The following is a 24,121-nucleotide window of genomic DNA, read 5'->3' on the forward strand; positions in this document are numbered from 1 at the left end:
AATCCCATCTCAGCCACGCCGGCTGCCGCCACACACGCTAATTGACGGAACTGGGCTTAATTAACGGGACAGCCGCTGGCACCACCTCCTCCTTTCCCGCCCCAGGCCCCGCCCACCGCCCCGCCCATCTCCCCGCCCCCGCCTCGCCCCGCAGCGAATAGGGCTGTCGGAGCGGGCACGTTGTCACCGCCCCATTTGCCGCCTCTGGCCAATCACAGCTCTCTCCTGGCCCGCTGGCCCCACCCTCTCGGCGCCGACCGTTTGGCGCTCCGGTTTGAAGGACGCGGGTCGCGGACCCGCCGCTCTGCGCTCGGAGCCTCCCGGCCGCGCTGGGGCCGAGCGATCGGCACATGGAGCGGGCGGGGGCGGCGGGTGAGGAGCGGGGGGCCCCGTGGGGCTGGGGGTGCGGGCGAGGGGAGCGCCCGGGGCCGTGCGGGGCGGGAGGGGACGGGGAACAGCGGCTGCTGCGGGGCGGGAGAGCCGGGGGGGTGGGGCCGCCCCCTGGGAGGGACCTGTGGGGACCCTGTGGTGACCCAGAGGGGTTTGGGTGGCCCTGGGCGGGGGTGGCCGTGTCCTGGGGGTGGGTGGGGGGAGGTACCCGCGAAGTGCGGGCACTGATGTGCTGGGGGGGACGGGGGGCGCTCAGGGGTGGCCCGTTGGTGTGCTGGGGGGTCGGTGGTAGTTTGGGGGTGCAGCATCAAAGCAAAGGGGGAGGTTTAGGGGGAGACTGAGGTGCCCCCGCGGTGTGTGGGCTGTCACCTGGGGGTGTGACAGTCGCTGGGGACGGGGCTGTCCCTACCGTGAGATGCCCCACGGCCAAACTGGGGGTGTCTGGTCTCTCCCATGTTGAGACACTCCTCACTTTTCCCATCTGTTCCCCCTCTGGGCAACATCACGTGTGGAAATACCCAGGGAAATCCTGGGAACAGCGTCGCCCGCCCGGCTCGTGTGGGGGGCGGGGGAGAGCTGTGAATTCTTTACATTACAAAGAATGTAAAATAAAACTCTTATCGACACTCCAAACGCTGAGGTTGTGGTGCCTGTGCTGAGTTTCCCTCCCATCTCTTCCCAGAGGAGCAGAGGAGGTGGCTCCAGCAGAACCGAGCAGCCCGAGAAACTCCGAAATGCTCCAGCGCAAAGTAAGTCAGGAGGATGCTTGCACTAGATTATCTGTAAAGGGCCCTTCGGACCCAAATCACGCAGCGATTCCTGGAGGTAAAGCTGAATTCCCGGCTCCCCAGCGCTCTGTGGAGTTACCGGCAGCAGGAGGAGTGTTGGCATTTCCTGCTGGTTGATATTGGCTCTTCATAGAATCACAGAATCGACTGGGTTGGAAAAGCCCTCAGAGATCATCGAGTCCAACCCTTGGTCCAACTCCAGTCCATTTACTAGATCATGGCACTAAGTGCCATGTCCAATCTCAGTTTAAAAACCTCCAGGGACGGTGAGTCCAGCACCTCCCTGGGCAGCCATTCCAATCCTGACCACTCTCTCTGTAAAGAATTTCTTTCTAATCTCCAGCCTCAATTTCCCCTGGCAGAGTTGAAGCCCATGGCCCCTTGTCCTATTGCTGATGCCTGGGAGAAGAGCCCAATCCCCACCTGGCTAGAACTGCCCTTCAGGTAGTTCTAGAGAGGGCTGAGCTCAGCTCTGAGCCTCCTCTTCTCCAGACTGAACAAGCCCAGCTCCCTCAGCCTCTCCCCATAGGGCTTGTGTTCAAGTCCCTTCACCAGTCGTGTTGCTCTTCTCTGGACCCGCTCCAGCACTTCAATACTCTTCTGGGTATTTTCTGAGTCTCTGTGAAACTTTCTCACTAATACAGTAGAAAAGAGAAGATTCATGATCTCTCTTTATGGCTTGGTGCTGCACTTGTGTAGAATAGAGGACAATATCCCAACTGTCCAGACTTTCTCATTACAGAAGGATAATCACGCAGGCATTAATCTTCCCTAACGCTGAGCTGCTCTGTCAGTGGAAGCCGTAAGATTACAACCACCTTGGATGTCAATGTCTTGTGTTTCTGCTCTGTTGCTACTCAAAAGTAAAAGAATTAATATTATGTGGTACTTCCCTGACATCTCTTTGATTTCCAAAAGCTGTGATGGCGACAACCAGCAGAGTTTTAGATACTGAGCCTTTGCTGTTAAATAACCCGATACCTTATTTGCCTTCCTACAGACCCTTTCTAAAGGACCAGACGAATCGTCTGAATCAGCCCTCAGAACCCATTTCTAAACTAGAGCAGGTAAGCAGGAATCTTTTGAGTCTAAGTTTTATATTTCATGCCCAAAGCGAAGCCTGAGCACCCAGACTGGGGCAGGGAGTTCCTGACCCCGATGGGGCGCAGCCAACAGATTGCTAAAGAGCTGGTGATAAGTCAACTCATTATTTTTCAGAGGAAATTAGTGTGAGAGACTCATCCTCTGCCCAGCTGCTGGTGGGGGTTTTGTTGGTGTCCTTTGTCACCACTGGCCTTTGTGGGGACATCCCTCGGACACCAGGGTTTGACCCAGCTGAGCTCTCCTCGGGGCTGAGGTTTCGCTTTGTGCCTCCAGGTTGACAGGAACAAGGACGACGTTCCCAAAAATGCGGAGAAGGGCGCTCAGGGCGCTGCCCAATCCACAGAACACGCTGGACGTGCCGCTCGGCACAAATCTCTGGGCACGACCCAGAGCGCGGCCGCGGTGCGGCCGAAACAGCCGATGTCGGGATTCGCCGCGGGCCCGAGGGACAGAATTAAGAGCTACCAGGCCGAGGAAAAGCCAATCCAGGATAAATTCTGGAAAAACGTGCCAAGTTCAAAGAGCGCATCACAAAAACCGAGCGTCAAAACTCACCCGTTGCAGCCCCCTCGGTCATTTACTGCTTCCGCTGATTTGCTACATACAAAAACAGGGGCAAACCAGGCAAAAACGGACACGGCGAGAAAGCCGCTCGGCGCAGTTCCAGGGGCAGCTCTTAAGCACAGCAGCCGACCCCCCCAGCTGCAAAGATCTCCCCCAAAGCCGCCGGCCTCCAGCAGACCCCAGGGGGCCCTAAACCCGCAGTCCAGCCTACAAGCGGGTGGCGCGGTGCGATGGCAAAACCCCGCGGCGAACGGGGGGGCTGATAGGAAGGAGGTGAAGGTGGCGCCTCCCAGACACGCGGCAGCATCTCGAGCGCCGGTCCCCCAAAACCGGCCTCGCAGCGCACACGGCTCCGAAACTCCGGCGATTCACAGCGATTTTAGGAGTAGAAGAGAAGGGTTTAAGCCAAGGCTGCCGTGGGCAAGCGGAGTTCAGGATGGGCGCGTTCCCAAGACCCCCAGCGCCGCCAACCGCAGGTAAGTAGCAGCTTGGCCGACTTTGTCCTCGCATCCAGGGGACAGCAGAGCTCGAAGAGTTTAACTGGGTGAACCAGCAGCAAAGTGCTGGAAACAGGGTCCCTCTAGCAATGAGCTTGATGCCCCAGAAAACAGGGTGGGGATGAGATCTGGGGATACTCTGGCTTCCTCTCCCACCGCTTCAGCAAGCTGGAGGGCAGTGTGTGGCCACTCTCCTGTTTTATCTTCAAGGCACCTTGAAACTTGGGGGTTTTTCCCCAGCCTAGAGCTCGGATGCGTTTTTAGGACACGTGAACTGGTTATTCCAGAGCAGCTGAAGTGGCCAGAGGGAAATTCCAAGTGCTGGGGATCTGTTGGGTGGTGACAGTGACCTCTTGGTCTCCTTTAACAGGAAAGAGCTGGAGGCGTGGGTGGCAGCCAAGGGCAGGGTGTACAAGCGGCCGCCTATGGTGATGCTTCAGAAAACTGCCGTGAAGCTGCCCTGCAGAAATGTCAAGGAGAAAAAGAAGCAAGAGCGACTGGAGAAGCAGAAGGAACCAGAGCAGCTCTCCCTGGAGAAGATCAACAACATATTAACTGAGTGTCTGAAGCGTGTTGAAGAGGTGAGAATCACAGAGCATCATAGATCACAGAATCGTTCTGGTTGGAAAAGCCCCTCGAGATCATCGAGTCCACCCATAACCCACCCCCAGCACTGCCCCATGTCCTGAGAACCTTGTGTCCGTCTGTCCAGCCCTCCAGGGATGGTGACTCCAGCACTGCCCTGGGCAGCCTGTTCCAATGCCCCACAGCCCTTTGGGGAAGAAATTGTTCCCACATCCAACCTCAACCTCCCCTGGCGCAACTTGAGGCCGTTTCTTCTGGTCCTATCACATGTAGGAAAAGATAAAGTCCTCCTGGAGTCACAGATCGGCCTGGGGCACACAAGATGTGCTAATGGGGTACACAGAGCAATACTTGGTCGCAGGGTTCGTGTTGCCGGTGTCCTGGTACCCGGCAGCACAGTCTGCAGCAGCAACCCCGGCTGATTGAACCAGCTTGACGTGGGTCACTGGTGGACTTTGCAGCTTGGGGTAGGTCCTTGGTGGCCCTCGCAGCTGCTGCGAAGTGTCACCTCTGGGAATGCTCTGGAGTTTAGTGTCTCCGTTAGTGCCCGCGCCATGGAGTCTGTCCCTCCCATCCCCCTGCAATACTAACCAAGGGAAAAAATAGACAGGGAAGCTGTTATCTGTTCACGGTCACATAGGAAACTTGCAAAAAAGAACAAACTCTTACGACTCTCCTTTTCCCGGTGAGCGCTGGGAAAGCAGCTCCGTGCTGCGAGCAGCCCCGGCGCGCACTGACCCCTCTCTCCGGGCCGTTGCCGTCCCCGCAGGGTGGCCGGGCGGAGGAGGTCTCTGCCACGCTGTCCCAGCTGCCCCAGGCGGAGAAATTCGCCAAGTTCTGGATCTGCAAAGCGAAGCTGCTCGCCCGGAGCGGCCCTGTGGACGGGAAGGAGCTGTACGAGGCGGCAGCCGGCGCTGGCGCGGTGGTGAGTGAGGCGCCGGGAGCTGCCCCGTTCCCTGCTGCTGCGCCAGGATGTGTCCTCGAGATCCAGGGGGTGGATTTTGGGATGAGTTCAGCAGCACAAGCCGTAAAAGGCATTTAGAGCTGTCTGGCCTCTTTTGTCGCATAGAATCATGGAACCATTTTGGTTGGAAGAGACCATCCAGATCATGGAGTCCAAACTGAACCTAAATCTAGCGCTGCCCCATGTCCTGAGAACCTCATGTCCGTCTGTCCAGCCCTCCAGGGATGGTGACTCCAGCACTGCCCTGGGCAGCCTGTTCCAATGCCCCACAGCCCTTTGGGGAAGAAATTGTTCCCACATCCAACCTCAACCTCCCCTGGCGCAACTTGAGGCCGTTTCCTCTGCTCCTGGCGCTTGTTCCCGGGGAGCAGAGCCCGACCCCCCTGGCTCCAAGCTCCTTTCAGGCAGTTCAGAGATCAGAAGGTCTCCCCTCAGCTCCTGTTCTCCAGCTGAACCCCCAGGTCCCTCAGCCGCTCCATCACACTTGTGCTCCAGCCCCTCACCAGCTCCGTTCCCTTCTCTCAACAAGAAGGGGAATTTTGCCGCCCTTTTGCCACTGTCTCCCGCATGGGGTGTCTTAATGCACCAAAAACCTTTTCTCCTATTGATTCGCAGCTCTGGTCTCTGTTCCCAAGCCAGACCTGGCCTCACCTCTGTTCTGCTTTCCCTGCAGCCCATCCAGGAGCTCAAAGAATTTCTCTTCGATGGGTTGACGGCTGGATACCAGACATCGGAAGGTAACGTGCGTGTGGGGTGGGCAGGGGAGCAGTGTGGTTTCCAGTCTGTCCCAGCACCCCGTGTCCTTGTTGACTTTGGAGACCAAGTCTGGAATCCTCATCTCAAAAAGGGGGCAGGATTCCTCTGGCAGGGCTGTCCCAGCCCCTCACGCCTCCCCAGCTGCCGCTTTCTGCGACTACTCTGCCCTTTTCTTCTCCCATCAGGTGAAAATACTGAGCAGCCCGTTCCCTGGGAGCCTAAAACACCTTGTCCGAGCAAGAGGCAGCACGTGGAAGTGACTCCCTGCATGGCGCGGGGGTCCTGGACCCTCCCCAGCTCTATCAAGTTACTGGTTAAGTCTGCGTCCAGGTAAGGCTGAGCGGGCATCGGGCACCCTGCGTGTCCTCGTGGGACTCACCGACACGCTCTCGTCCCCCCGCAGGGCGAAGGAGCTGCAGGAAGGCCAGGAGGTGAAACTCGTGACCCCGGTGCGGCGCTCACAGCGCATAGAGGGGGGCTGGAGCTGCTACCCGGAGCTGCTGCAGGAGCACGACACGGTGGTGTCATCCCTCAGGGAAATCCTGGAGGCCGAGGAAGAGACTCGGTTTTTTTACCGGAAAAACAAGGCTTTGCCAGAGGTGCCGGAGCTGGAGGATTTGAGTTTGTTTTCCCCGGAGCAACGCTGAGCGACTCGTGGTGGGATGGGTCTGCTGGCTCTCCTGTGTGTGTGCTCCACTGGCTTCTGTACTGATGTAAATATGATGGGGTGGCCCATAAAATCAAAGAACAGTTTGGGTTGAAGGGACCTTCCCAGCTCACCCACTCCAACTCCCAGCCTGTCCCCCAGCAGAGCTGTTCCATCCTCAGGGCATTTCTGGGGCTCCTCTGGCCCCTCTCCAGCAGGTCCATGTGTGTCTGTGCTGAATCCCCTCCCTCGCCCTGCTGCCCACGCTGCTGCTGATGTGGCCCAAGACACCGTTGGCCCCTGGGCTGCAGGTGCACGTTGCCGGCTCTGTCCCCCCTTCCATCCCCCAGCACCCCAATTCCTCCGCAGGGCTGCTCCATCCCCAGCCTGGATCGATACCAGGGGCTGGTAACCCAAGGGCACTTGGCCTGGTTGGACCTCATGAGGTTCACATGGGCCCACTTCTCCAGCTTGTTTCATAATTACAAGCTTTTTTTAAAATATATAAAATGTATATGAGCACTGTTTTCAATAGAAAATAAATAAAATTTTGCTGTGTATGTCCAGCACAGCCTGATGCATCGTGTGCAAGGGTCAGCCTGGAGACCAGGAGCTGAGGGGAGACCTTCTGATCTCTGAACTGCCTGAAAGGAGCTTGGAGCCAGGGGGGTCGGGCTCTGCTCCCCAGGAACAAGCGCCAGGAGCAGAGGAAACGGCCTCAAGTTGCGCCAGGGGAGGCTGAGGTTGGATGTGGGGAACAAATTCTTCCCCAAAGGGCTGTGGGCATTGGAACAGGCTGCCCAGGGCAGTGCTGGAGTCACCATCCCTGGAGGGCTGGACAGACGGACATGAGGTTCTCAGGACATGGGGCAGTGCCGGGGGTGGGTTATGGGTGGACTTGATGATCTCGAGGGGCTTTTCCACCCAAAACGATTCTGTGATGCCCATGGCCACGCTGTGGCTCTGCACCCCCAGTGCTGCGTGTGGCTGGGGACACAGCGCTGTAGGGGACACTGGGCGGACTCTGGCCTGGTGACACGGGTCAGCAGGACAGTGGGTCCGGGCCACTTCCCACCCCCCCACCGGGTGCCATCGGCAGACCCACGTCACCAGTGACCCGGTGACGCGGTGGCCCACGATGGCCCAGCCCTGGCTGGCACTGAGCTGGTGACCCGTGTGCTGGCCGGACACCTCCGCTTCCTGCGCCGGGGTGACCGGGGTGACCCTCTGCCTGCCGAGCCGCGGTTCCTGCTGGGCAACGGTCACCCGGGGCAGGAACAGGCGGCGGTGCCTGACCCCCCCAGGAAAACACGTGTGCACATGGGGGCTGCATGTGTACATGTGCACCAGCAGCGTGCAGGGCTGTTCCCCCAGCTGTGCCACCCAGCCTGGGGGGGTTGGTGGATGCACAAACCTCCTGGGACCCCAAAGGGTCCCCCCAGACCGCACTCGCCCGGCTGTGGGTGCTGGTGCCATGGGTGGTCCTGGTTCCAACCAGTTTCAGTCCCCAGAACCGCAGAAACTTGGGTTGCCCTGGTGCCGGGGTGAGGTGGGTGCCCCCCCAGGGCCGGGTGCCCCCGGGGCCGGTGCTGCTGCTGGGCGCTGGTGCCGGCACAGGGCCCGTGTGTGACACCGATCCAGAGCCGGAGCAGCCCTGGGCTGCACCGTGGTGCCAGCCCGGTGCTCTGCGGCTCCGTGTCCCCTGAGCCGGTGCTGTGCTGGGGTTGAGCTCAGTGCCGTATCAGACCTGAGCCAGACCCACACGGACGAAAGCTGTGCTGGACCGTGCCAGAGCCGAGCCCACACCCGTGCCAGGCTGTGCCAGGCTGTGCCAGGGCCAAGCCCACACCCATGATGGGCTGAGTGGAACAGATCTGAGCCAAGACAGGCTGAGCTGAAGTGGGCTGAGTCAAACTGGGCTGGGCTGAGCCAACCTGGGCTGAGCCGAGCCGGGCTGGGCCAAGCCAAACTGAAATGGGCCAAGCCAAGCCCGGCCAAGCTGAACTGGACCAGGCCGAGCTGAGCCGGGCTGAGATGAGCTGAGCCAGGCCGGGCCAAACCGAACTGGATGCAGGTAAGCGGGGCCGCACCGCGCCGGGCCGGGCCGCAGCCGCTCCGCCGCTCCCGCGCGGTCCCCTCAGTCCCGCCGGGGCCGCCTCCGAGCGCGCACGTGGTGCCGGGGCGCGCTGCCCGCGCGGGGGCGCGGCAGCCGGTGGGGCGGGGCCCGGGGGGCGCAGTGCTCGGCGCTGCCCAATGGCGACACGGCCTCGCCCCCCCCGCCGGCGAGCGGGCCAATGGGCGCCGCGGGCGGTGGCGCGCGTCAGGCGGGGCGGCGGTCACGTGGGGCGGCGGGCGGTGTTAAAGCGCGGGAGGCGGCGGGCGGCGGCGCCAGTTGGAGGCGGCGGGGAGCGCAGCGGGCCCGGGGTGGAGCGGGGCGGAACGGGACGGGTTTTCCCGGCGAGCGCAGCGCGGCCCGGCCCTGTCGGTGAGCGGTGCCCTTGGGCGGCGGCGGCCTAGGGGTGCAGGGGTGGGGCGGACACATGGCGGCGGTGGCGCGCGCGGGAGCGACCGTTACCGGCGCGCGGGAAGGGCCGTTATCCGGTACTACCCCCCCCCACGCTGACCCCCCTCCCCCGTCTCTCCCGCAGGATGAAGAGCGGCCCAGGCCATGGCGCGACTTGCGGCCCCCGCTCCCTGCCCCCGGCGGGGCTTTAGGACGGCACAGCCCCCCCGTGCCCTATAGCGACACCCCCCGTCCCTTATTTAATTAACTTCATCCCTAATTTATTAACGCCCCGCCCCCCCCAACCCCAGCATCATGGAGCCGACCCCCGCGGTGCCCCCCGTCGCCATGGCGGGCTTCCTCTGGATGCTCATCCTGGGCTTCATCATCGCCTTCGTCCTGGCCTTCTCCGTGGGCGCCAACGACGTGGCCAACTCGTTCGGCACGGCCGTGGGCTCGGGGGTGGTGACCCTGCGCCAGGCCTGCGTCCTGGCCAGCGTCTTCGAGACCGTGGGCTCCGTCCTCCTGGGGGCCAAAGTCAGCGAGACCATCCGCAAGGGGCTGATCGACGTGGAGATGTACAACTCCACGCAGGAGCTGCTGATGGCCGGTTCGATCAGCGCCATGTTCGGTGAGAAACAGGGGGGTGTCAACATTTGGGGGGCAGCTCAAGGTGTCCTGGTGATGGTTTTCTCACCAGGCTTCTCTTTTACCCCCCAGGCTCTGCTGTGTGGCAGTTGGTGGCTTCATTCTTGAAGCTCCCTATTTCTGGTACCCACTGCATCGTCGGGGCGACCATCGGCTTTTCGCTGGTGGCCCAAGGGCAAGAAGGCGTCAAGTGGTCTGAGCTGCTGAAGATCGGTGAGTCCAGCTCGCGTCACCGCCCTGGTGCTTCTCCTTCCCGTGGGTTTCTCCGTCCGTGCTCATCGCGTCTCTTCTCTCCTAGTGTTGTCCTGGTTCATCTCGCCCCTCCTTTCGGGCATCATGTCTGCGATCCTGTTCTTCCTCGTCCGGAGGTTCATCCTCAATAAGGTGAGCGCTGGTCACCCCGTTTTCTGACACTCTGGGGCTCCCGGGTGTTCTCTGTCGCTTGGCTGGTGAGCACCCCAGCTTCTCCAGGCACACCAATCCTTCCATCAGGAGCTGAAGGGATGGAAAACAGGCACAAAAACCCCCGCAGAGCGGAGCCGGGGAGGTGAGGAGGCTTTGTTCACCTCCTGCAAAACATCTGGGCCAGCTGTGTCCTGCCTGCCCTCAGCAGAAACAGCTGCAGCTTCCGAGTAGTGAAACAGCCCAGAATTGATAACAGTGGGGCTTTTCCAAGCTTCTGCTGCAAGCCTGGACCTCCCCTTGTGTCATCTGCATGTCAGGGTGATGACCCAGCAACCACAGGGTGGTTTTTTGAAGCCAAGGGGGCCAGAATTGTCCCTGGTGCTGTGGAAGCTGCACATTTTCCTCCCATCTGCAGCCCCAGAGAAACCAAGGGGTGCTCAGGCTGCCTTTGGGGATGCGCACCCACTGTTGGGGGCTGTCTGAAAGCCCAGGACGAGGGATGGGGCACCCGAAGGTGCTCGAAATGGAGGTGGCAGCTTTAAAACGTGTCCATCGGAGGTGACGGTGACCCTGGGGCGCAGAGCAGCTGTGCAGAGCAACCCGGCATCTTCTGCCCGTTTGAGGTTAACTCAGATTATTTCAGCTCGTAGCTCTAACTATTCCTGCTCCAAGAGACATTAAGATCTTATCGCTGCCGGTTTCTACCGAGCAGCCCTTTAAAACAATTCGGCGTCGCCGCTGTCAGGGTAACCTTGTGCAACCGGCCCCGTCACGCTCCGCTCCAGCGCCGAGCAGCCCGGTTGCTCCCCCCTGCTCGGTGTTTGTACCCATTGCCGGGCAGCGGCGGAGATTAAGTGCTCCTGCTGCTCGCCGAGGGCAGGGACGTGGTCAAATAAGCTGCTTTGGGAGTAACGAGGCTCTTTAATTTTGTCCGAGTCAACTGTAAAGAGGTAAAAAGCTTTCTCTGACAAGTGGGTTTGTTTTGAAAGCGCATGGGGAGCTGCAAAACACGTGCGGGGCGGGATGTGGCTTGGACCCCATGGATGGGGGGACGCGCAGCTGGTGCTGCCCTGGGGGCGTCTGTGGGATGTTCTGCCTCTTCTCTGCCCCCCAAACCACCCTGGGGTGGCTCACGGTGGTGGCTCCTCCGCCGCCCCCATGGGTGAGTCTGAAAGCCGGTGGAGCTCCGTTGGCGGCGCCGGAGCCGCTGTCGGCAACCGGGGGCACAAACCCCGTTTTGGGAAGGGGCCATTTGGCTCCCAAGCTCCGGTTTCCCGCAGCGCCCACCCGTGTCTTGCAGGCGGATCCCGTTCCCAACGGCCTGCGAGCTCTGCCCGTCTTCTACGCCTGCACCGTGGGCATCAACCTCTTCTCCATCATGTACACCGGCGCGCCCCGTGAGTACGCCTCAATACTTCGACCTTAATTTGAACATTCTTTCCAAAACCTCCATTAAATGCACGATTTACCCCTTTTTTGCTTTACAGGGCTGAAATCTCCTAGAAGGCGGCTGGCCTGTGCCGGTTTCGGAAGGCGGCAGGCTAGCGTGCGCTGAGTTCTGGGCTATAGTTGCCCAACCAAAGAGACCTGCTCAAACTAAACCCCTCCAGACCTTTCTCCTTAGACTCCGCAGGACCTGGCGCGTAACGTGCCATCCCCTTATCTGTGCTAGAGCTCAGGTACCCCCGGAGAGGCGCTGGGAGCAGGGACGGAGCTTGTGCCTCCTGAGTCACCTCCTCCCTAAGAATAGACTAATTATCCCTGGCAAAAAAGAGCTGGCACCTCCTGCCGCGAAGAGGAGTTTGTGTTGGAAAAGCCAAATGGAAGCGGTTGTTTGGCTGTCGGAGGCAGGACGGGGGACGGTGGCTTTGCCATGACCCCGGGGTGACTGTTTTTCGGTCTGAGCGCCGCTTTCCTGTTGCGGAGGAGTCGGCTCCGCGGGCTCCGCTCTGTAAACAGCGGCTGGAAAACATTTTGGGGGAGGGATGTCGGCTTCCCCTCGGCTTCCCAGCCCGCTGGGGGGGGCGAAGCAGCGGTGAGGCTGCTCCAAAAATCACGTTATCGCTTCACCCCGCAAAGCGGGTGGGTGTTACCATGAGTTTTTGGCTGCGGTGGGGCTGGTGCTGGAGGGCAGGTTTGGCACCTTGAGCCAGGCAGGTTTGGCACCTTGAGCCAGGCAGGTTTGGCTTAAAGAACGAGCGAGATACGTGTGCGGTGGTGCATTAGGAGCTGCCTGCAGGAGCTGAGCGGTCACAGGAGTCACAAGCACCTGATCCCGCGAGCGGCGGCTTTAACGCCAAAAGTCTCGCTGCGTGTGAGAATCCCTGGAAACGGGTCACGGAACAGCTCGGGCGCCTTGAAACCTGAGCCAGAGGGACCCGCGGAGCAGGAGAATGATCACAAGAGCACCCCGGTCCTGCCTGTCCCCCCGAGCGGGACACGGGGATGGCACTGTGGCTGCTGCAGCCGTGCTGGGTGCCTTGCCTTATTTTCTATTTAATTCTTTTTTCTTTGACATTGCAGCAGTGAGGAGCCTCTGGTCCCCGCTCAGGGCACGTTCCAGTCCCTGGGGGGCTGATTAGCTTTTGATGGGGATAATTATAACCGGGGGGGCTTCTGTGCGTAGCGGTGTCGGTAGCTCAGGTGATGGGATCCCATGCCCGGAGAAGCAAAAGTCGTACGTCAAGGAGGGTTTTCTTACCCGGAGGGTTTTCAAAGATCCGTTGTTTTATTTCCTAGTGCTGGGCTTTGACAAACTTCCTCTGTGGGGTATCCTCCTCATTTCGGCGGCGAGCGCTGTTGTCTGTGCTCTTGTCGTCTGGTTCTTTGTGTGTCCGCGGATGAAGAAGAAGATCGAACGTAAGTCACTCGTGTCACCCTCCCAACCCTTCGGGGAACTAACCGACCCCTTTTCTTCCCGGCGGGGAGCTCGTTAGCCGCAGGGCTGTGATTAGCAGGGATCCGCAGCGCCAGTTATTGCTTAAGCCGCTCTGCAAACCCTGAGTCACTGGGTGGGAAAGGGACCTAAAACACCCCCCAATAACCCCCTTGGAGTAGCCGTTGTGCAGTGGATTTCTCAGGGTGATCTCTCCTTAAGCCACACAGGGCAACAAGCAACACTTAATACTCCTCAGCCTGTTTTTAATAGAGGAAAAGAGACACCGCGCCTGTTAACCGGCGTAACCTTTAATCCTCCGTGTACCTGCTGATCAATCTTTGGCCCGGCAGATGCGGATCACAAGCTGGAAGCTCAGTGAGCTGATGAAATCCTGTTCCTGTAGCCAAAAAAACAAGCTATTGAAAGGCATCCAAAAGAGCAGCCCGGAGTTCTGCCTCCCGAAATGCAGGCGGCTCGTGTGTGGTCTCGCATCTCAATTTTGGGTGCAGTCCGGGGCGCTTGAGGATGTTGGAGATGAAGGGATGAGCGGCGTCCTTGTGGGGCTGGTGGAACTGGGGTGTGACTAACAGCCCTATGGCCGCCCTTGATGTTCTTCCAGCTGTTTGAGCTTGGGTTTAACTGGCCAAGCTGGTCCTGCTGCGGAGCATCGCGGGGGGGGCGGCACAGCGGACCTGTTGGTGACAAGGGGACTTTTGAAGGCGCTGACCTCATGTTTTCACCTAGAGAAAAACATGATTGATTTTTCCCGGTAGAGGGGGAGTAACGGGCTCGGTGCCGCCGGTTCGGCCGCGCCGGCGGGACAGGAAACCGCCGGCCCCGGGGAGGTGGGAAGTGGCTGCTGTTTGGGTTTGTCACCGTTTGTCACCCGGCGGTGGCGGCTGGAGAGGAGCCCAGTCCCGCTGAGGGCTGGATGATGAGCTGCTCTCTCTGGGCATCAATTCAGGGGTCACAACCCCCCCCAAAAAATCAGGTTCTGAGCATCCCGTGGCCACAGGGAATGGGGATGGGCTCAAAGAGCTGTAGGAAAAGTGGGTGTAAAAGCCCCATAATGGTGCTCGCCACACCCAGCGTGGGCGGAGGGCTCTAAAAATAGGAGATGAGCTGGCTGGGGACGGTCTGGCCGCTGCGCCCGGGACAAGGTGCGACTGCCCAAGTTTCCAAAGTTCAGGATTGGGAGGGGGAGAAGCTGTAGATGTTTATTTAGCTGCCATAAATGTGAGTGGTGAGGGGTGTGGGCTTGTTCCTGGTGGTGGGAAGGGGTTTGATGGCAGCCGCCTCCCCCCCTGCAGGAGAAATCAAATGCAGTCCTTCGGAAAGCCCCTTGATGGAGAAGAACGTCAGCCCCAAGGAGGAGCACGAGGAGCCCAAGGCGGCCCTGGGTGACGCCAAGAGCCCCGTTGGGGACGCGGGGCCGGTTGTGCCCCAGCAGCGGGCGGCGGTGGAGGAGAGGACGGTGTCCTTCAACCTGGGGGAGCTGGAGGAGACCCCGGAGCAGGAGACGGTCCCCAGCCTTGACCTGAAGGAAACCAGCATTGACAGCGGTGAGGCTGGATATAATGAAATTGTTGGCCCTGAGGGTGGTGGGACCCTGGCCCAGGTGCCCAGAGAGGGGGGGATGAACCATCCCTGAGACATCCCAGGCCAGGCTGGACGGGCTCTGAGCACCCTGAGCTGGTGACGATGTCCCTGTCATGGTGGCACTGGGGGGGTTGGGAAGGTCCCTTCAACACAAACCACCCCCCCGATTCTTCAATACGGGGGTGCTGGGGTGTCTCCCCCACAATCCCAGGTACTAACCCCCCACCATCTCTCTTGGCAGGAGCTGTGCGGTTGCCCAACGGCAACCTGGTCCAGTTCAACCAGTCCCTGGGCCACCAGCTGAGCTCCAGCGGGCAGTACCAGTACCACACGGTGCACAAGGACTCCGGGCTCTACAAGGAGCTGCTGCACAAGCTGCACTTGGCCAAGATGGGCGACTGCATGGGGGACTCTGGGGACAAACCCCTGCGGCGGAACAACAGCTACACCTCCTACACCATGGCCATCTGCGGCATGCCCCTGGACTCCCTGCGCCCCCGGGACGCCGAGGAGGCCGACAAGCTGAGCTGGCCCGCGGCCGACACCAAGAAGAGGGTCCGCATGGACAGTTACACCAGCTACTGCAACGCGGTGGCGGACGCCCACCCGGCCGCCGACGTGGACCTGAACACGGCGCGGGTGGAGATGGGCGGCAGCGACCGCAAGGGCAGCGGCGGCTCCCTGGAGGAGTGGCAGGACCAGGACAAAGCCGAGGTGTCCCTGCTCTTCCAGTTCCTGCAGATCCTCACCGCCTGCTTCGGCTCCTTCGCTCACGGCGGCAACGACGTCAGGTCCGTTGGGGCGGCGGGATCGGGGGGTTCGGGGGCCGCTTTGCCCCGAGCCTGCAGCCCAGCTCTCCTTTCCCTTCCAGCAACGCCATCGGGCCCCTGGTCGCCCTCTACCTCGTCTACCAGACGGGTGACGTGGCCACCAAGGTGGCGACTCCCATCTGGCTGTTGCTCTACGGAGGCGTGGGGATTTGCACCGGCTTGTGGGTCTGGGGACGGAGGGTCATCCAGACCATGGGGAAGGACCTGACTCCCATCACGCCGTCCAGGTAAGGTCTGGCTTGGGGCGGGTTTAGGCAGTCCTAGAGCTGGATCCTGCTCCTGGAGCTGCGCTCTGTGTTCTCTTGGAGGTTTTATTGTTTGGGTGATGGAGCTGGGGGGTGTGTGGCCCCATTTCTGTATCCAAACCAGCGTGGTCAGCAGGACAAGGGCAGTGATCCTTCCCCTGGGCTCTGCATTGGGGAGGCCACACCTGGAGTATTGTGGTCAGTTCTGGGCCCCTCAGCTCAGGAAAGAGATTGAAGTGCTGGAGCGGGTCCAGAGAAGAGCAACAAGACTGGGGAAGGGATTGGAACACAAGCCCTATGGGGAGAGGCTGAGGGAGCTGGGCTTGTTCAGTCTGGAGAAGAGGAGGCTTAGAGCTGAGCTCAGCACTCTCTAGAACTACCTGAAGGGCAGTTCTAGCCAGGGGGGGATTGGTCTCTTCTCCCAGGCATCAGCAATAGGACAAGGGGCCATGGGCTTCAACTCTGCCAGGGGAAATTGAGGCTGGAGATTAGAAAGAAATTCTGTGCAGAGAGAGTGGTCAGGATTGGAATGGCTGCCCAGGGAGGTGCTGGACTCACCGGCCCTGGAGGTTTTTAAACTGAGATTGGACATGGCACTTAGTGCCATGATCTAGTCAATGGACTGGAGTTGGACCAAGGGTTGGACTGGATGATCTCTGAGGGCTTTTCCAACCCCGTCGATTCTGTGATAACACCTCCCTGCATCCCTTGCTGGGGTGTGGGGGTCACCCTGGGGGGCTGGAGAGCTGAGTGAGGAGCAATCCCAGGTCTGGCTTAGGCTGGGCCGGGCTGGCACACTGGGCAGTGCGGGGGGGTCCAGTGCCTGCGTTCTCATAGACTTTGTGTCTCTGCAGCGGCTTCAGCATCGAGCTGGCGTCCGCGCTGACAGTGGTGATCGCCTCCAACGTCGGGCTCCCCATCAGCACCACCCACTGCAAGGTAGATTTGGGGACGGGGGTGGCGCTGGCTCAGCGCAGGCTTGGCCGCCCGCAAATCCGGGCGCTAACAAAGCTGAGCTGCGCGGGAGGTCCCCGAAGCCGGGCGGCTGTCCCTCTGCTCCCAGCTCTGCCATTTGCATCTCAATGCGGGGTGACCTGCCTGGGGGGGTGGCCCTGGATGAGGGGACACTGGGAGAACAAACCCCCTTTGATGGAGCCGGGGGCTTTGCCAAGCGGCCATGGGAGCCGCTCCAAGCGGGTGGCTCCGTGCCTGGGGTCCCGAGGGCTGGTTGCCCCCGCGGGGGGGTGCTGAGCCGTGTCCCCCCCGCGCAGGTGGGCTCGGTGGTCTCGGTGGGCTGGCTGCGCTCCAGGAAGGCCGTGGACTGGCGCCTCTTCCGCAACATCTTCATGGCCTGGTTCGTCACCGTGCCCATCTCGGGGCTCATCAGCGCCGCCATCATGGCCGTCTTCAAGTTCGCCGTGCTGGGGGGGTGAGGACACCGGTGCCCCCCCCCCCGAGCCGGGGGCTCGTCCCGCAGCGCGACGGGGCTGCGGCATCTCTGGGGCTTCCTCAGTTCTGCATAGTGTTGTCACTGAAGTATCTTTTTATTTTAATATAAACGTCTTGGCGCTCAGTTTCTAGAGTGGGGGGGGACAGCGCTGAGGCGCTGCCCGCCCCCCCGGGGTGCCCCCCTTGCTGCGCTGTAGCTGTAGATTAGCAGTTATGGGTGGCCACTCTTATTTTTAACGACTTAATTAAGCCCCCCCGGCAGTGATTCCTCCTTGGGTAAGGACTGGGGCTGGTCCTTGCCCCTTCGGGGGGGCCTGTGGGGTGTTCCCCCCATCACGGGCTGTGCTGCGTTCGGCTTTGCCTCCATCGCTGCCCAACCATCCCGGGGGGGGGTTTCTGGGGGGCAGCCCCCGCCCCCCCCCTCACTGCTGCTACCTCGGACTCAATAATAATAAAGATTTCCTTCGTACGCCAGTGCTGCCTGTGTGTGGGGGGGCCCTGTCCCTTGTCACATGCCCCGGGTGGCAGCTGGGCCTGGGGCAGCTGATAAGAGCCCCACGTGTCCCCACGTGTCACCCCAGCCCTGCATGGGGGTGTTATCAGCACCCCACAGCTGGGGGTGGGGGGCAGCTCCTGGGCCCTCCCGCTGTCCCCTCGGTGTCCCCAGGCTGGCTCAGTGATGCTCCTGTCCCGGGGGGCTGGCTCTGGTCAAGGCCGGACACGTCAGTGGTGGCACTGGGGGTGGCGCAAGAGCCACGGGCGATTGCAGCGGGACCTGGCGCCGGGCCAGGGTGGGGGGGACACCTGCGGCTTCATGAGTGCTGAGCCCTGGCTGGGGGGACAGGGATGGGGACACGTCCCCTGGGACATGGGGTGGCCCTGGTGACACTGTGGGGGGTATGACCCACGGGGATGGGGACGCGTGGGGTTCGGGATGTGACACTGTGGGATGGGGACATTTCCCACCGGGCGTCCCGCGGGCTGTGGGTGCCCCCTCCTGTCCCCGTCCCTCTGCTGGGGTGTCCCCTGGTGCTGACCCCCCCCCGCCGCTCACCGGGGGGTCGGGGCTGGTCCTTGACCCCGGTTAATGATTCGCCCCCGGGCGCTGCCAGTGGCCCCGCTGGGCAAACAGTGGCCCCGGGGCTCCGGGCCGGGGGGGGGCGGGGGTGCTGCTGGCGGGGCCGGGGCCGTGGGAGGCGCGTCCGGGGGGGGCACGGCCCCATTTGGGGGGTGCGGGCACCGCGGGGGTGGGGCCCAGGGCCACTGCCCCGGGGGGGGAACAGCCCAGGGAGGGAGGGAGCCCCTTTAGGGGGGTGCACCGCCCCATTTGCGGGGGTCTATGGAGGCGCGCTGCCCCGTAGGGGGGTGCACCTTGGGGGGTGTTGTCTCATTTGGGGGGAAATCGCCCCATTTGGGGGTGCACGGGGGTGACTCACCTTGGAGGGGGGGGCTTTTGTCTCATTCGGGGGGGAAATCGCCCCGTGTTGAAGTGCACCTTGGGGGGGGTGTTGCCCCATTTTGGAGGGGGGGAACCACCGCCTTATTTTGGGGATCCCCAGGCCGGGCGCCCCGTGGCGGCTGTTGGGCCCCGGGGGGGCCGGGCCGGTGCGGTGCGGGGGGGGCGGTCCCGTGGGGCCCCGTTAAAGCGGCGGCCGGAGGCGGCGGCCGGAGGCGCCAGCGATGGGCAGCGAGGGGGAGCGGGGCCCGGGGGACCCGCGGGGGCTGCGCAGGGACTGTCAGCACCGGTGGGGCCGGGGGGGCCGGGGGGGGCAGGTGGGGGGAACCCGGGGGGGCCAGGACCTGGGAGGGACCCCGTGCGGGGACACTCGGGGGGTGAGGGGCCCTGAGAACGCCCCCCGTGGACATGCCCCCCGTGGACATGCCCCCCCCAGGGTGTTGAGCACCCCCCCCGCCGCCCCCCCGCTCCATTTCCAACTCAAAAGCCCATTTTTCTGCTCCAATAACTCGCTGTGGGGCCCCTGGGCCAGGGCGGGTGCGCAGCGCCCCCGAGCCAGGGGACAGGGGGACAGTCCCCAACCCCTCCTGTGTGCCCGAGACCCCCCCAGCTCACATCCCCCCCACCCCGATCACCCCCAGGATTTTCGTCAACCGGAGCCTGGCGCTGGAGAAGATCAAATGCTTCGGCTTCGACATGGACTACACCCTGGCCAGTGCGTTTCGTTGGGGGGAAACTGAGGCAGGGTGGGGGTGGTGGGACCCCCCCAAGCCCTGTTCCCCCCCCCAGTGTACAAGTCCCCCGATTACGAGGAGCTGGCGTTCGCTCTGCTGCTGGAGCACCTGGTGGCCATCGGGTACCCCCACGAGATCCTCGCCTACAAGTACGACCCCACCTTCCCCACCCGGTGAGTTGGGTTCTTTTTTCGGGGGGGGTTACAGGGGTGTGTGTGGGACCCCCCGCTGACGGGCTGTGGGGCGCAGGGGGTTGGTGTTCGACGCCCTGTTTGGGAACCTGCTGAAGGTGGATTCTCACGGGAACCTGCTGGTCTGCGCCCACGGCTTCCGCTTCCTCAAGGGGTGAGTTCGGGGACCCCCCCAACCCCAGACACCCAGCGTGGGGGGGGACACACCCTCAGCGTGCGCTGCGGCTCCATCGTTCCCTCCCCAGGGCTGAAATCCTCCATTATTACCCCAACAAGTTCATCCAGCGGGATGACATGAAACGCTTCCACATCCTCAACACCCTCTTCAACCTCACAGGTGAGTAAAATTCCACCCCCCCTGTCCCCTCCATCCCCCCCCCACCCCATTGGGGGGTTCTGTCCCCATGTCCCCACTGCCCCCCCCGCAGAAGCCTACCTCTACGCCTGCCTCGTGGACTTCTTCACCAACTGCTCCCGATACATCAAGTAAGATGGAGATGGGGGGGGTTGAACCTGATGGATTTGGGGTTTGGGGGGTCTTCACCCCCTTCACCCCCCCCCCCCAATTTTTCCCCACCGCTGCAGCTGCGACACCGGCTACAAGCACGGGAACCTCTTCATGTCCTTCCGCAGCATGTTCCAGGACGTGCGCGAGGCCATGGACAGCGTGCACCTCTCGGTGGGTGCCGTGGGGCCCCCCCAGCCCACGTGGGCTGTTCTTCTGGGGGGGGTGATGCTGAGGGTGCTGGGGATGCCCCCCCAGCCCAGCCGGCCCGTCCATCCCTCCCGCAGGGCTGCTTGAAGGAGAAGACGCTGGAGAACCTGGAGAAATACGTGGTGAAGGACGTGAGTGTGCGCAGACCCCCCGGCCCCCCCGCGGCCCCCCCGAGCCCCCCCATGCTGATGTGCCCCCCACCAGCCCCGCGTGCCGCTGCTGCTGAGCCGCATGAAGGAGGTGGGGAAGGTCTTTCTGGCCACCAACAGCGACTACAACTACACCGATGTGAGTGGGGGGGGCTGTGTCTGTGTCTGTCCCCCCCCAGCCCTGGGTTCAACCGGGCAGGCGGGGGCTCTGCCCTCCCTGGGGACAGCGGCAGTGACACCGCGCGTCCCCGCAGGCCATCATGTCCTACCTGTTTGACTTTGGCGACGGGGACAAGGTGGGTGCGACCCCGCTGGGGGGGGCAGGGTGCCACGGGCACCCCCTCGCTGACCCCCCCCCACCCGCAGCGGCCCTGGCGATCCTACTTCGACCTCATCGTGGTGGACACCCGCAAGCCGCTCTTCTTCGCCGAGGGCACCGTCCTGCGCCAAGTCAACACGGTGGGGACCCCCCCGGCACTGCGGGGGGTGGATTTGCCGTTGGGTGGGCACAGGTGACAGTAGCCACTGTCCCCGGGGTCCTTTTGTCCCGCAGGACACGGGGAAGCTGCGCATCGGGACGTACACGGGGCCGCTCCAGCACTGCGCCGTCTACTCCGGGGGTGAGCGTCTGGCGTGGGGGGGATGTGTCCCCGTCCCCACGGTGCCCCTGACGTCTGGATGTCACAGGCTCCTCGGACGTGGTGTGTGACCTGCTGGGCGTGAAGGGCAAAGACATCCTGTACATGGGGGACCACATCTTCGGGGACATCCTCAAGTCCAAGAAGCGGCAGGGCTGGAGAACCTTCCTGGTGGTGCCCGAGCTGGCGCGCGAGCTGCAGGTCTGGACGGAGAAGAGCGGTGAGCAGCGGTGACGGGGACCCTGCTGGATGGGGACGTGGCCCAGCCCAGCTGGGGGTGTCCCGGAGCCTCCTGTCCCCCTCTGTGACCGTGGGACGTGCCCTGACACCCCGTGTCCTTGCAGAGCTGTTTGAAGAGCTGCGCAGCCTGGACCTCTTATTGGCGGAGCTGTACCAGTAAGTGGCACTGGTGGGGGCTACAGACGCCAATGGGGGACCCTCCAGGTGACCCCCGGCTGTGTCCCCCCCTCTCCAGGCACTTGGACAGCGGCAGCAGCGAGCGCCCGGACATCAGCTCCATCAAACGTCAGATCCAGGTGACGCTCGGGGACGCAAAGCTCGGCCCCCCCACATCCCCGCCGTGGGGAGGGGGGACATGGGGTGTCCTGAGCGTCCCCGCTGCGCCCGCAGAAGGTCACCCACGAGATGGACATGTGCTACGGGAAGATGGGCAGCCTGTTCCGCTGCGGCTCGCGCCAGACGCTGTTCGCCAGCCAGCTGATGCGCTACGCCGACCTCTACGCCGCCTCCTTCCTCAACTTCCTCTACTACCCCTTCAGCTACCTCTTCCGCGCATCCCCCGTCCTGGTAACGCCGCTCCCGGCCCCCCCTTGTTGGCCCGCCGTGCCTCAGTTTCCCTCCCTGCGTGAGGCGGCGGAGGGAGGCGCTCGGTGGGCACCCAAGGGTGCCGTCCCCGCTCTGCCACGGCCGTGTCCCCCCGCAGATGGCACACGAGCTGACAGTGGAGCACAGCCGCCCGGACGCCGGGGAGGGGGGCACGGCCCTGGCGCCCTGGCTGGCCCAGCACGGCCACCCCGGCCAGCAGGTGACAGGGGACAGAGGGTTCCCAGCACCACGATGCCGGGGGGTCCCGTGCCCACTGAGCCCCCCATCTCTATCTCAGGTTGCTGGGGAGGACTCCAACGGGGAGGACGAGGATGATGGAGAAGCCTGAGCCCACCCCAGCGCCAACAAGGGCGTTCGGTGGCCCCTGGGTGGCACTGCCACCACCTCCAGTGGCCGCAGGATGGCTGGTGGCCCTGGCTGCGTCACACGTCTCCCCATGCGGTGCCAGCAGAAGGGTCCCCCCAGATCTCTGGTCTGGTCAGCGCCCCCAGTTTCACTCATGACCCCCCATGGTGATGCTGGGAGCCCAGTTTGACCGGCCGGTGGTCCCAGCAGCTCCTGCCCCAACCACATCCGAGCTCTGGGGGCAGCCACTGCTCCCCAAAAATCCCTTTTACCTGCCTCCATTTTCTATTTATGAAAGATACTCAACTCCTGGCACCGCGGAGATGTAAAATCAGCTATTTTTAAAGGAAAACTGCTTCGTCCCCGAGCCTGGGAGGCAAAGGGCAATTCCCAAATCCGGGTACAAGCGCAAGCCCCTGGGCCACCCCGAGACCCCCTGGCTCTGCCAGCCCCCAGGAGGAGGGGACCGGGGCTGCCGCCGTGCCCAGAGCGGAGCCAGGACATGGAGCTCCTGCTCGGAGACGTGTCCGGCGTGGAGGGCTCTCAATAAAGATGCTGAGCCAAGCGCTGGTGGTGGAAATCACAGGATCCTGGGGTGGCTGGGGTTGGAAGGGACGTCTGGAGATCACCCAGCCACAACTGGGTCACCAGAGCGGGTCGCGCAGGATCTCAGGTGGGTTTTGAATGTTGGAGACGTGGACTCTGACCCTCTCTGGGCAGCCTGTCCCAGGGCTCTGGCGCCGCAGAGGGAAGAAGTTTCTCCTCATATTGAGGTGGATCCTCCTGTGTTTCAGTCTGTGCCCGTTGCCCCTCGTCCCGTTGCTGAAAAGAGTCTGGTCCGTCCTCTTGAGATATTTACAACATCAATACACCCCCTCCCAGCCTCCGCTTCTCCACGCTGGGCAGCCCCAGCACTCTCAGCCTTTCCTGATGCTCCAGACCCCGCGGCACCTTTGTGTCCCCATGGGACTGTTTCCAGTCATTCTTTGTCCTTCTTGAGCTGGGGAGCCCAGCGCTGGACCCAGTTCTGCAGCTGTGGCCTCACGGGCAGAGCAGAGGGGGAACACGAACCCCCCGACCTGCTGCTCACACTTGTCCTCGCGCCCCCAGGTACCATCGGCCTCGGCCGCACGGGCAACGGGAGCAGAGGAAACGGCCTCAAGTTGCCCAGGGGAGGTTGAGGTTGGATGTGGGAACAATTTCTTCCCCAAAGGGCTGTGGGGCATTGGAACAGGCTGCCCAGGGCAGTGGGGGAGTCACCATCCCTGGAGGGCTGGACAGACGGACATGAGGTTCTCAGGACATGGGGCAGTGCCGGGGGTGGGTTATGGGTGGACTCCATGAGTGTCTCTTCCACCCCAAATGATTCTGTGATTCTACAGTTTTATGGTATCACAGGATCACAGTATCACAGTATGTCAGGGATTGGAAGGGACCTCAAAAGCTCATCCAGTGCAATCCCCCCATGGAGCAGGAACACCCAGATGAGGTTACACAGGAAGGTGTCCAGGCGGGTTGGAATGTCTGCACAGAAGGAGACTCCACAACCCCCTGGGCAGCCTGGGCCAGGCTCTGCCACCCTCACCATGAAGAAGGTTCTTCTCAAATTTAAGTGGAACCTCTTGTGTTCCAGCTTGATCCCATTACCCCTTGTCCTATCATTGGTTGCCACCGAGAAGAGCCTGGCTCCATCCTCATGGCACTCACCCTTTATATATTTATAAACATTAATAAGGTCCCCCCTCAGTCTCCTCTTGTCCAGCTCCAGAGCCCCAGCTCCCTCAGCCTTTCCTCACCCGGGAGATGCTCCACTCCCTCCAGCATCTTTGTTGCCCTGCGCTGGACTCTCTGCAGCAGTTCCCTGTCCTGCTGGAACTGAGGGGCCACAACTGGACACAAGATTCCAGGTGTGGTCTCCCCAGGGCAGAGCAGAGGGGCAGGAGAACCTCTCTGACCTACTGACCACCCCCTTCTAACCCACCCCAGGTCCCATTGGCTTCCTGGCCACAAGGGCCCAGTGCTGGCTCATGGTCACCCTGCTGTCCCCAGGACCCCCAGCTCCCTTTCCCCTACGCTGCTCTCTAATATGTAATTTCCCAACCTATACTGGACCCTGGGGTTGTTCCTGCCCGGATGCAGGACTCTACACTTGCCCTTGTTCTATTTCATTACATTTTTCCTGCCCAGCTCTCCAGC

At 62.1% G+C, this 24,121-nt stretch overlaps 3 protein-coding genes across 7 annotated transcripts; all 3 read left to right on the plus strand.

Moving 5' to 3' along the window:
- Nucleotides 1-242: 242 nt before the first annotated feature.
- CKAP2L (cytoskeleton associated protein 2 like) lies at nt 243-6,860 on the plus strand. 2 transcript variants are annotated; one of them, XM_082072665.1, is made up of 9 exons: nt 243-372; nt 1,073-1,139; nt 2,179-2,245; nt 2,556-3,322; nt 3,714-3,924; nt 4,698-4,853; nt 5,566-5,629; nt 5,834-5,978; nt 6,052-6,860. In XM_082072665.1, the coding sequence occupies exons 1-9, from the start codon at nt 351-353 to the stop codon at nt 6,293-6,295; spliced, it is 1,743 nt and encodes a 580-aa protein (XP_081928791.1). In that variant the 5' UTR covers nt 243-350; the 3' UTR covers nt 6,296-6,860. The 2 variants fall into 2 exon arrangements, with proteins under 2 accessions (XP_081928791.1, XP_081928792.1); XM_082072666.1 differs by lacking the exon at nt 4,698-4,853.
- A 1,791-nt stretch (nt 6,861-8,651) lies between these two features.
- Nucleotides 8,652-17,325, plus strand: SLC20A1 (solute carrier family 20 member 1). Its single transcript, XM_082072493.1, has 11 exons — nt 8,652-8,779; nt 8,943-9,428; nt 9,518-9,658; nt 9,744-9,829; nt 11,151-11,247; nt 12,590-12,709; nt 14,039-14,290; nt 14,569-15,118; nt 15,199-15,384; nt 16,257-16,341; nt 16,674-17,325. Exons 2-11 carry the CDS (start codon nt 9,113-9,115, stop codon nt 16,833-16,835), a joined length of 1,995 nt encoding a protein of 664 aa, XP_081928619.1. The 5' UTR covers nt 8,652-8,779; nt 8,943-9,112; the 3' UTR covers nt 16,836-17,325.
- A 204-nt stretch (nt 17,326-17,529) lies between these two features.
- On the plus strand, nt 17,530-22,482 carry NT5DC4 (5'-nucleotidase domain containing 4). 4 transcript variants are annotated; one of them, XM_082072699.1, is made up of 17 exons: nt 18,502-18,596; nt 18,949-19,022; nt 19,097-19,214; nt 19,291-19,386; nt 19,478-19,569; nt 19,661-19,718; nt 19,818-19,911; nt 20,025-20,078; nt 20,152-20,235; nt 20,351-20,392; nt 20,463-20,555; nt 20,650-20,716; nt 20,784-20,954; nt 21,079-21,130; nt 21,210-21,270; nt 21,365-21,541; nt 21,678-22,482. In XM_082072699.1, the coding sequence occupies exons 1-17, from the start codon at nt 18,532-18,534 to the stop codon at nt 21,906-21,908; spliced, it is 1,629 nt and encodes a 542-aa protein (XP_081928825.1). In that variant the 5' UTR covers nt 18,502-18,531; the 3' UTR covers nt 21,909-22,482. The 4 variants fall into 4 exon arrangements, with proteins under 4 accessions (XP_081928824.1, XP_081928825.1, XP_081928822.1 ...); XM_082072698.1 differs by lacking the exon at nt 18,502-18,596 and adding an exon at nt 17,530-17,573 and having other exon boundaries at nt 21,365-22,482; XM_082072696.1 differs by having other exon boundaries at nt 21,365-22,482.
- The last annotated feature ends 1,639 nt before the right edge of the window (nt 22,483-24,121 follow it).

The sequence above is a fragment of the Streptopelia decaocto genome, assembly GCF_964273445.1.
Source record: "Streptopelia decaocto genome assembly, chromosome: 25".
In the NCBI taxonomy this organism is placed as follows: domain Eukaryota; kingdom Metazoa; phylum Chordata; class Aves; order Columbiformes; family Columbidae; genus Streptopelia; species Streptopelia decaocto.

Bases quoted from the DNA above. Each gene is read 5' to 3' on its own strand.
- CKAP2L (XM_082072665.1), top strand. From the start codon at position 351: ATGGAGCGGGCGGGGGCGGCGG. The intron at 3,323-3,713 runs GTAAGTAGCAGC...CTCCTTTAACAG, and splicing joins CCCAGCGCCGCCAACCGCAG to GAAAGAGCTGGAGGCGTGGG. The intron at 4,854-5,565 runs GTGAGTGAGGCG...CTTTCCCTGCAG, and splicing joins CAGCCGGCGCTGGCGCGGTG to CCCATCCAGGAGCTCAAAGA.
- SLC20A1 (XM_082072493.1), top strand. From the start codon at position 9,113: ATGGAGCCGACCCCCGCGGTGCCCCCCGTCGCCATGGCGGGCTTCCTC. The intron at 11,248-12,589 runs GTGAGTACGCCT...TTTATTTCCTAG, and splicing joins CATGTACACCGGCGCGCCCC to TGCTGGGCTTTGACAAACTT. The intron at 12,710-14,038 runs GTAAGTCACTCG...CCCCCCCTGCAG, and splicing joins GATGAAGAAGAAGATCGAAC to GAGAAATCAAATGCAGTCCT.
- NT5DC4 (XM_082072696.1), top strand. From the start codon at position 18,532: ATGGGCAGCGAGGGGGAGCGGGGCCCGGGGGACCCGCGGGGGCTGCGC. The intron at 19,215-19,290 runs GTGAGTTGGGTT...TGTGGGGCGCAG, and splicing joins GACCCCACCTTCCCCACCCG to GGGGTTGGTGTTCGACGCCC. The intron at 21,271-21,364 runs GTGACGCTCGGG...CTGCGCCCGCAG, and splicing joins CCATCAAACGTCAGATCCAG to AAGGTCACCCACGAGATGGA.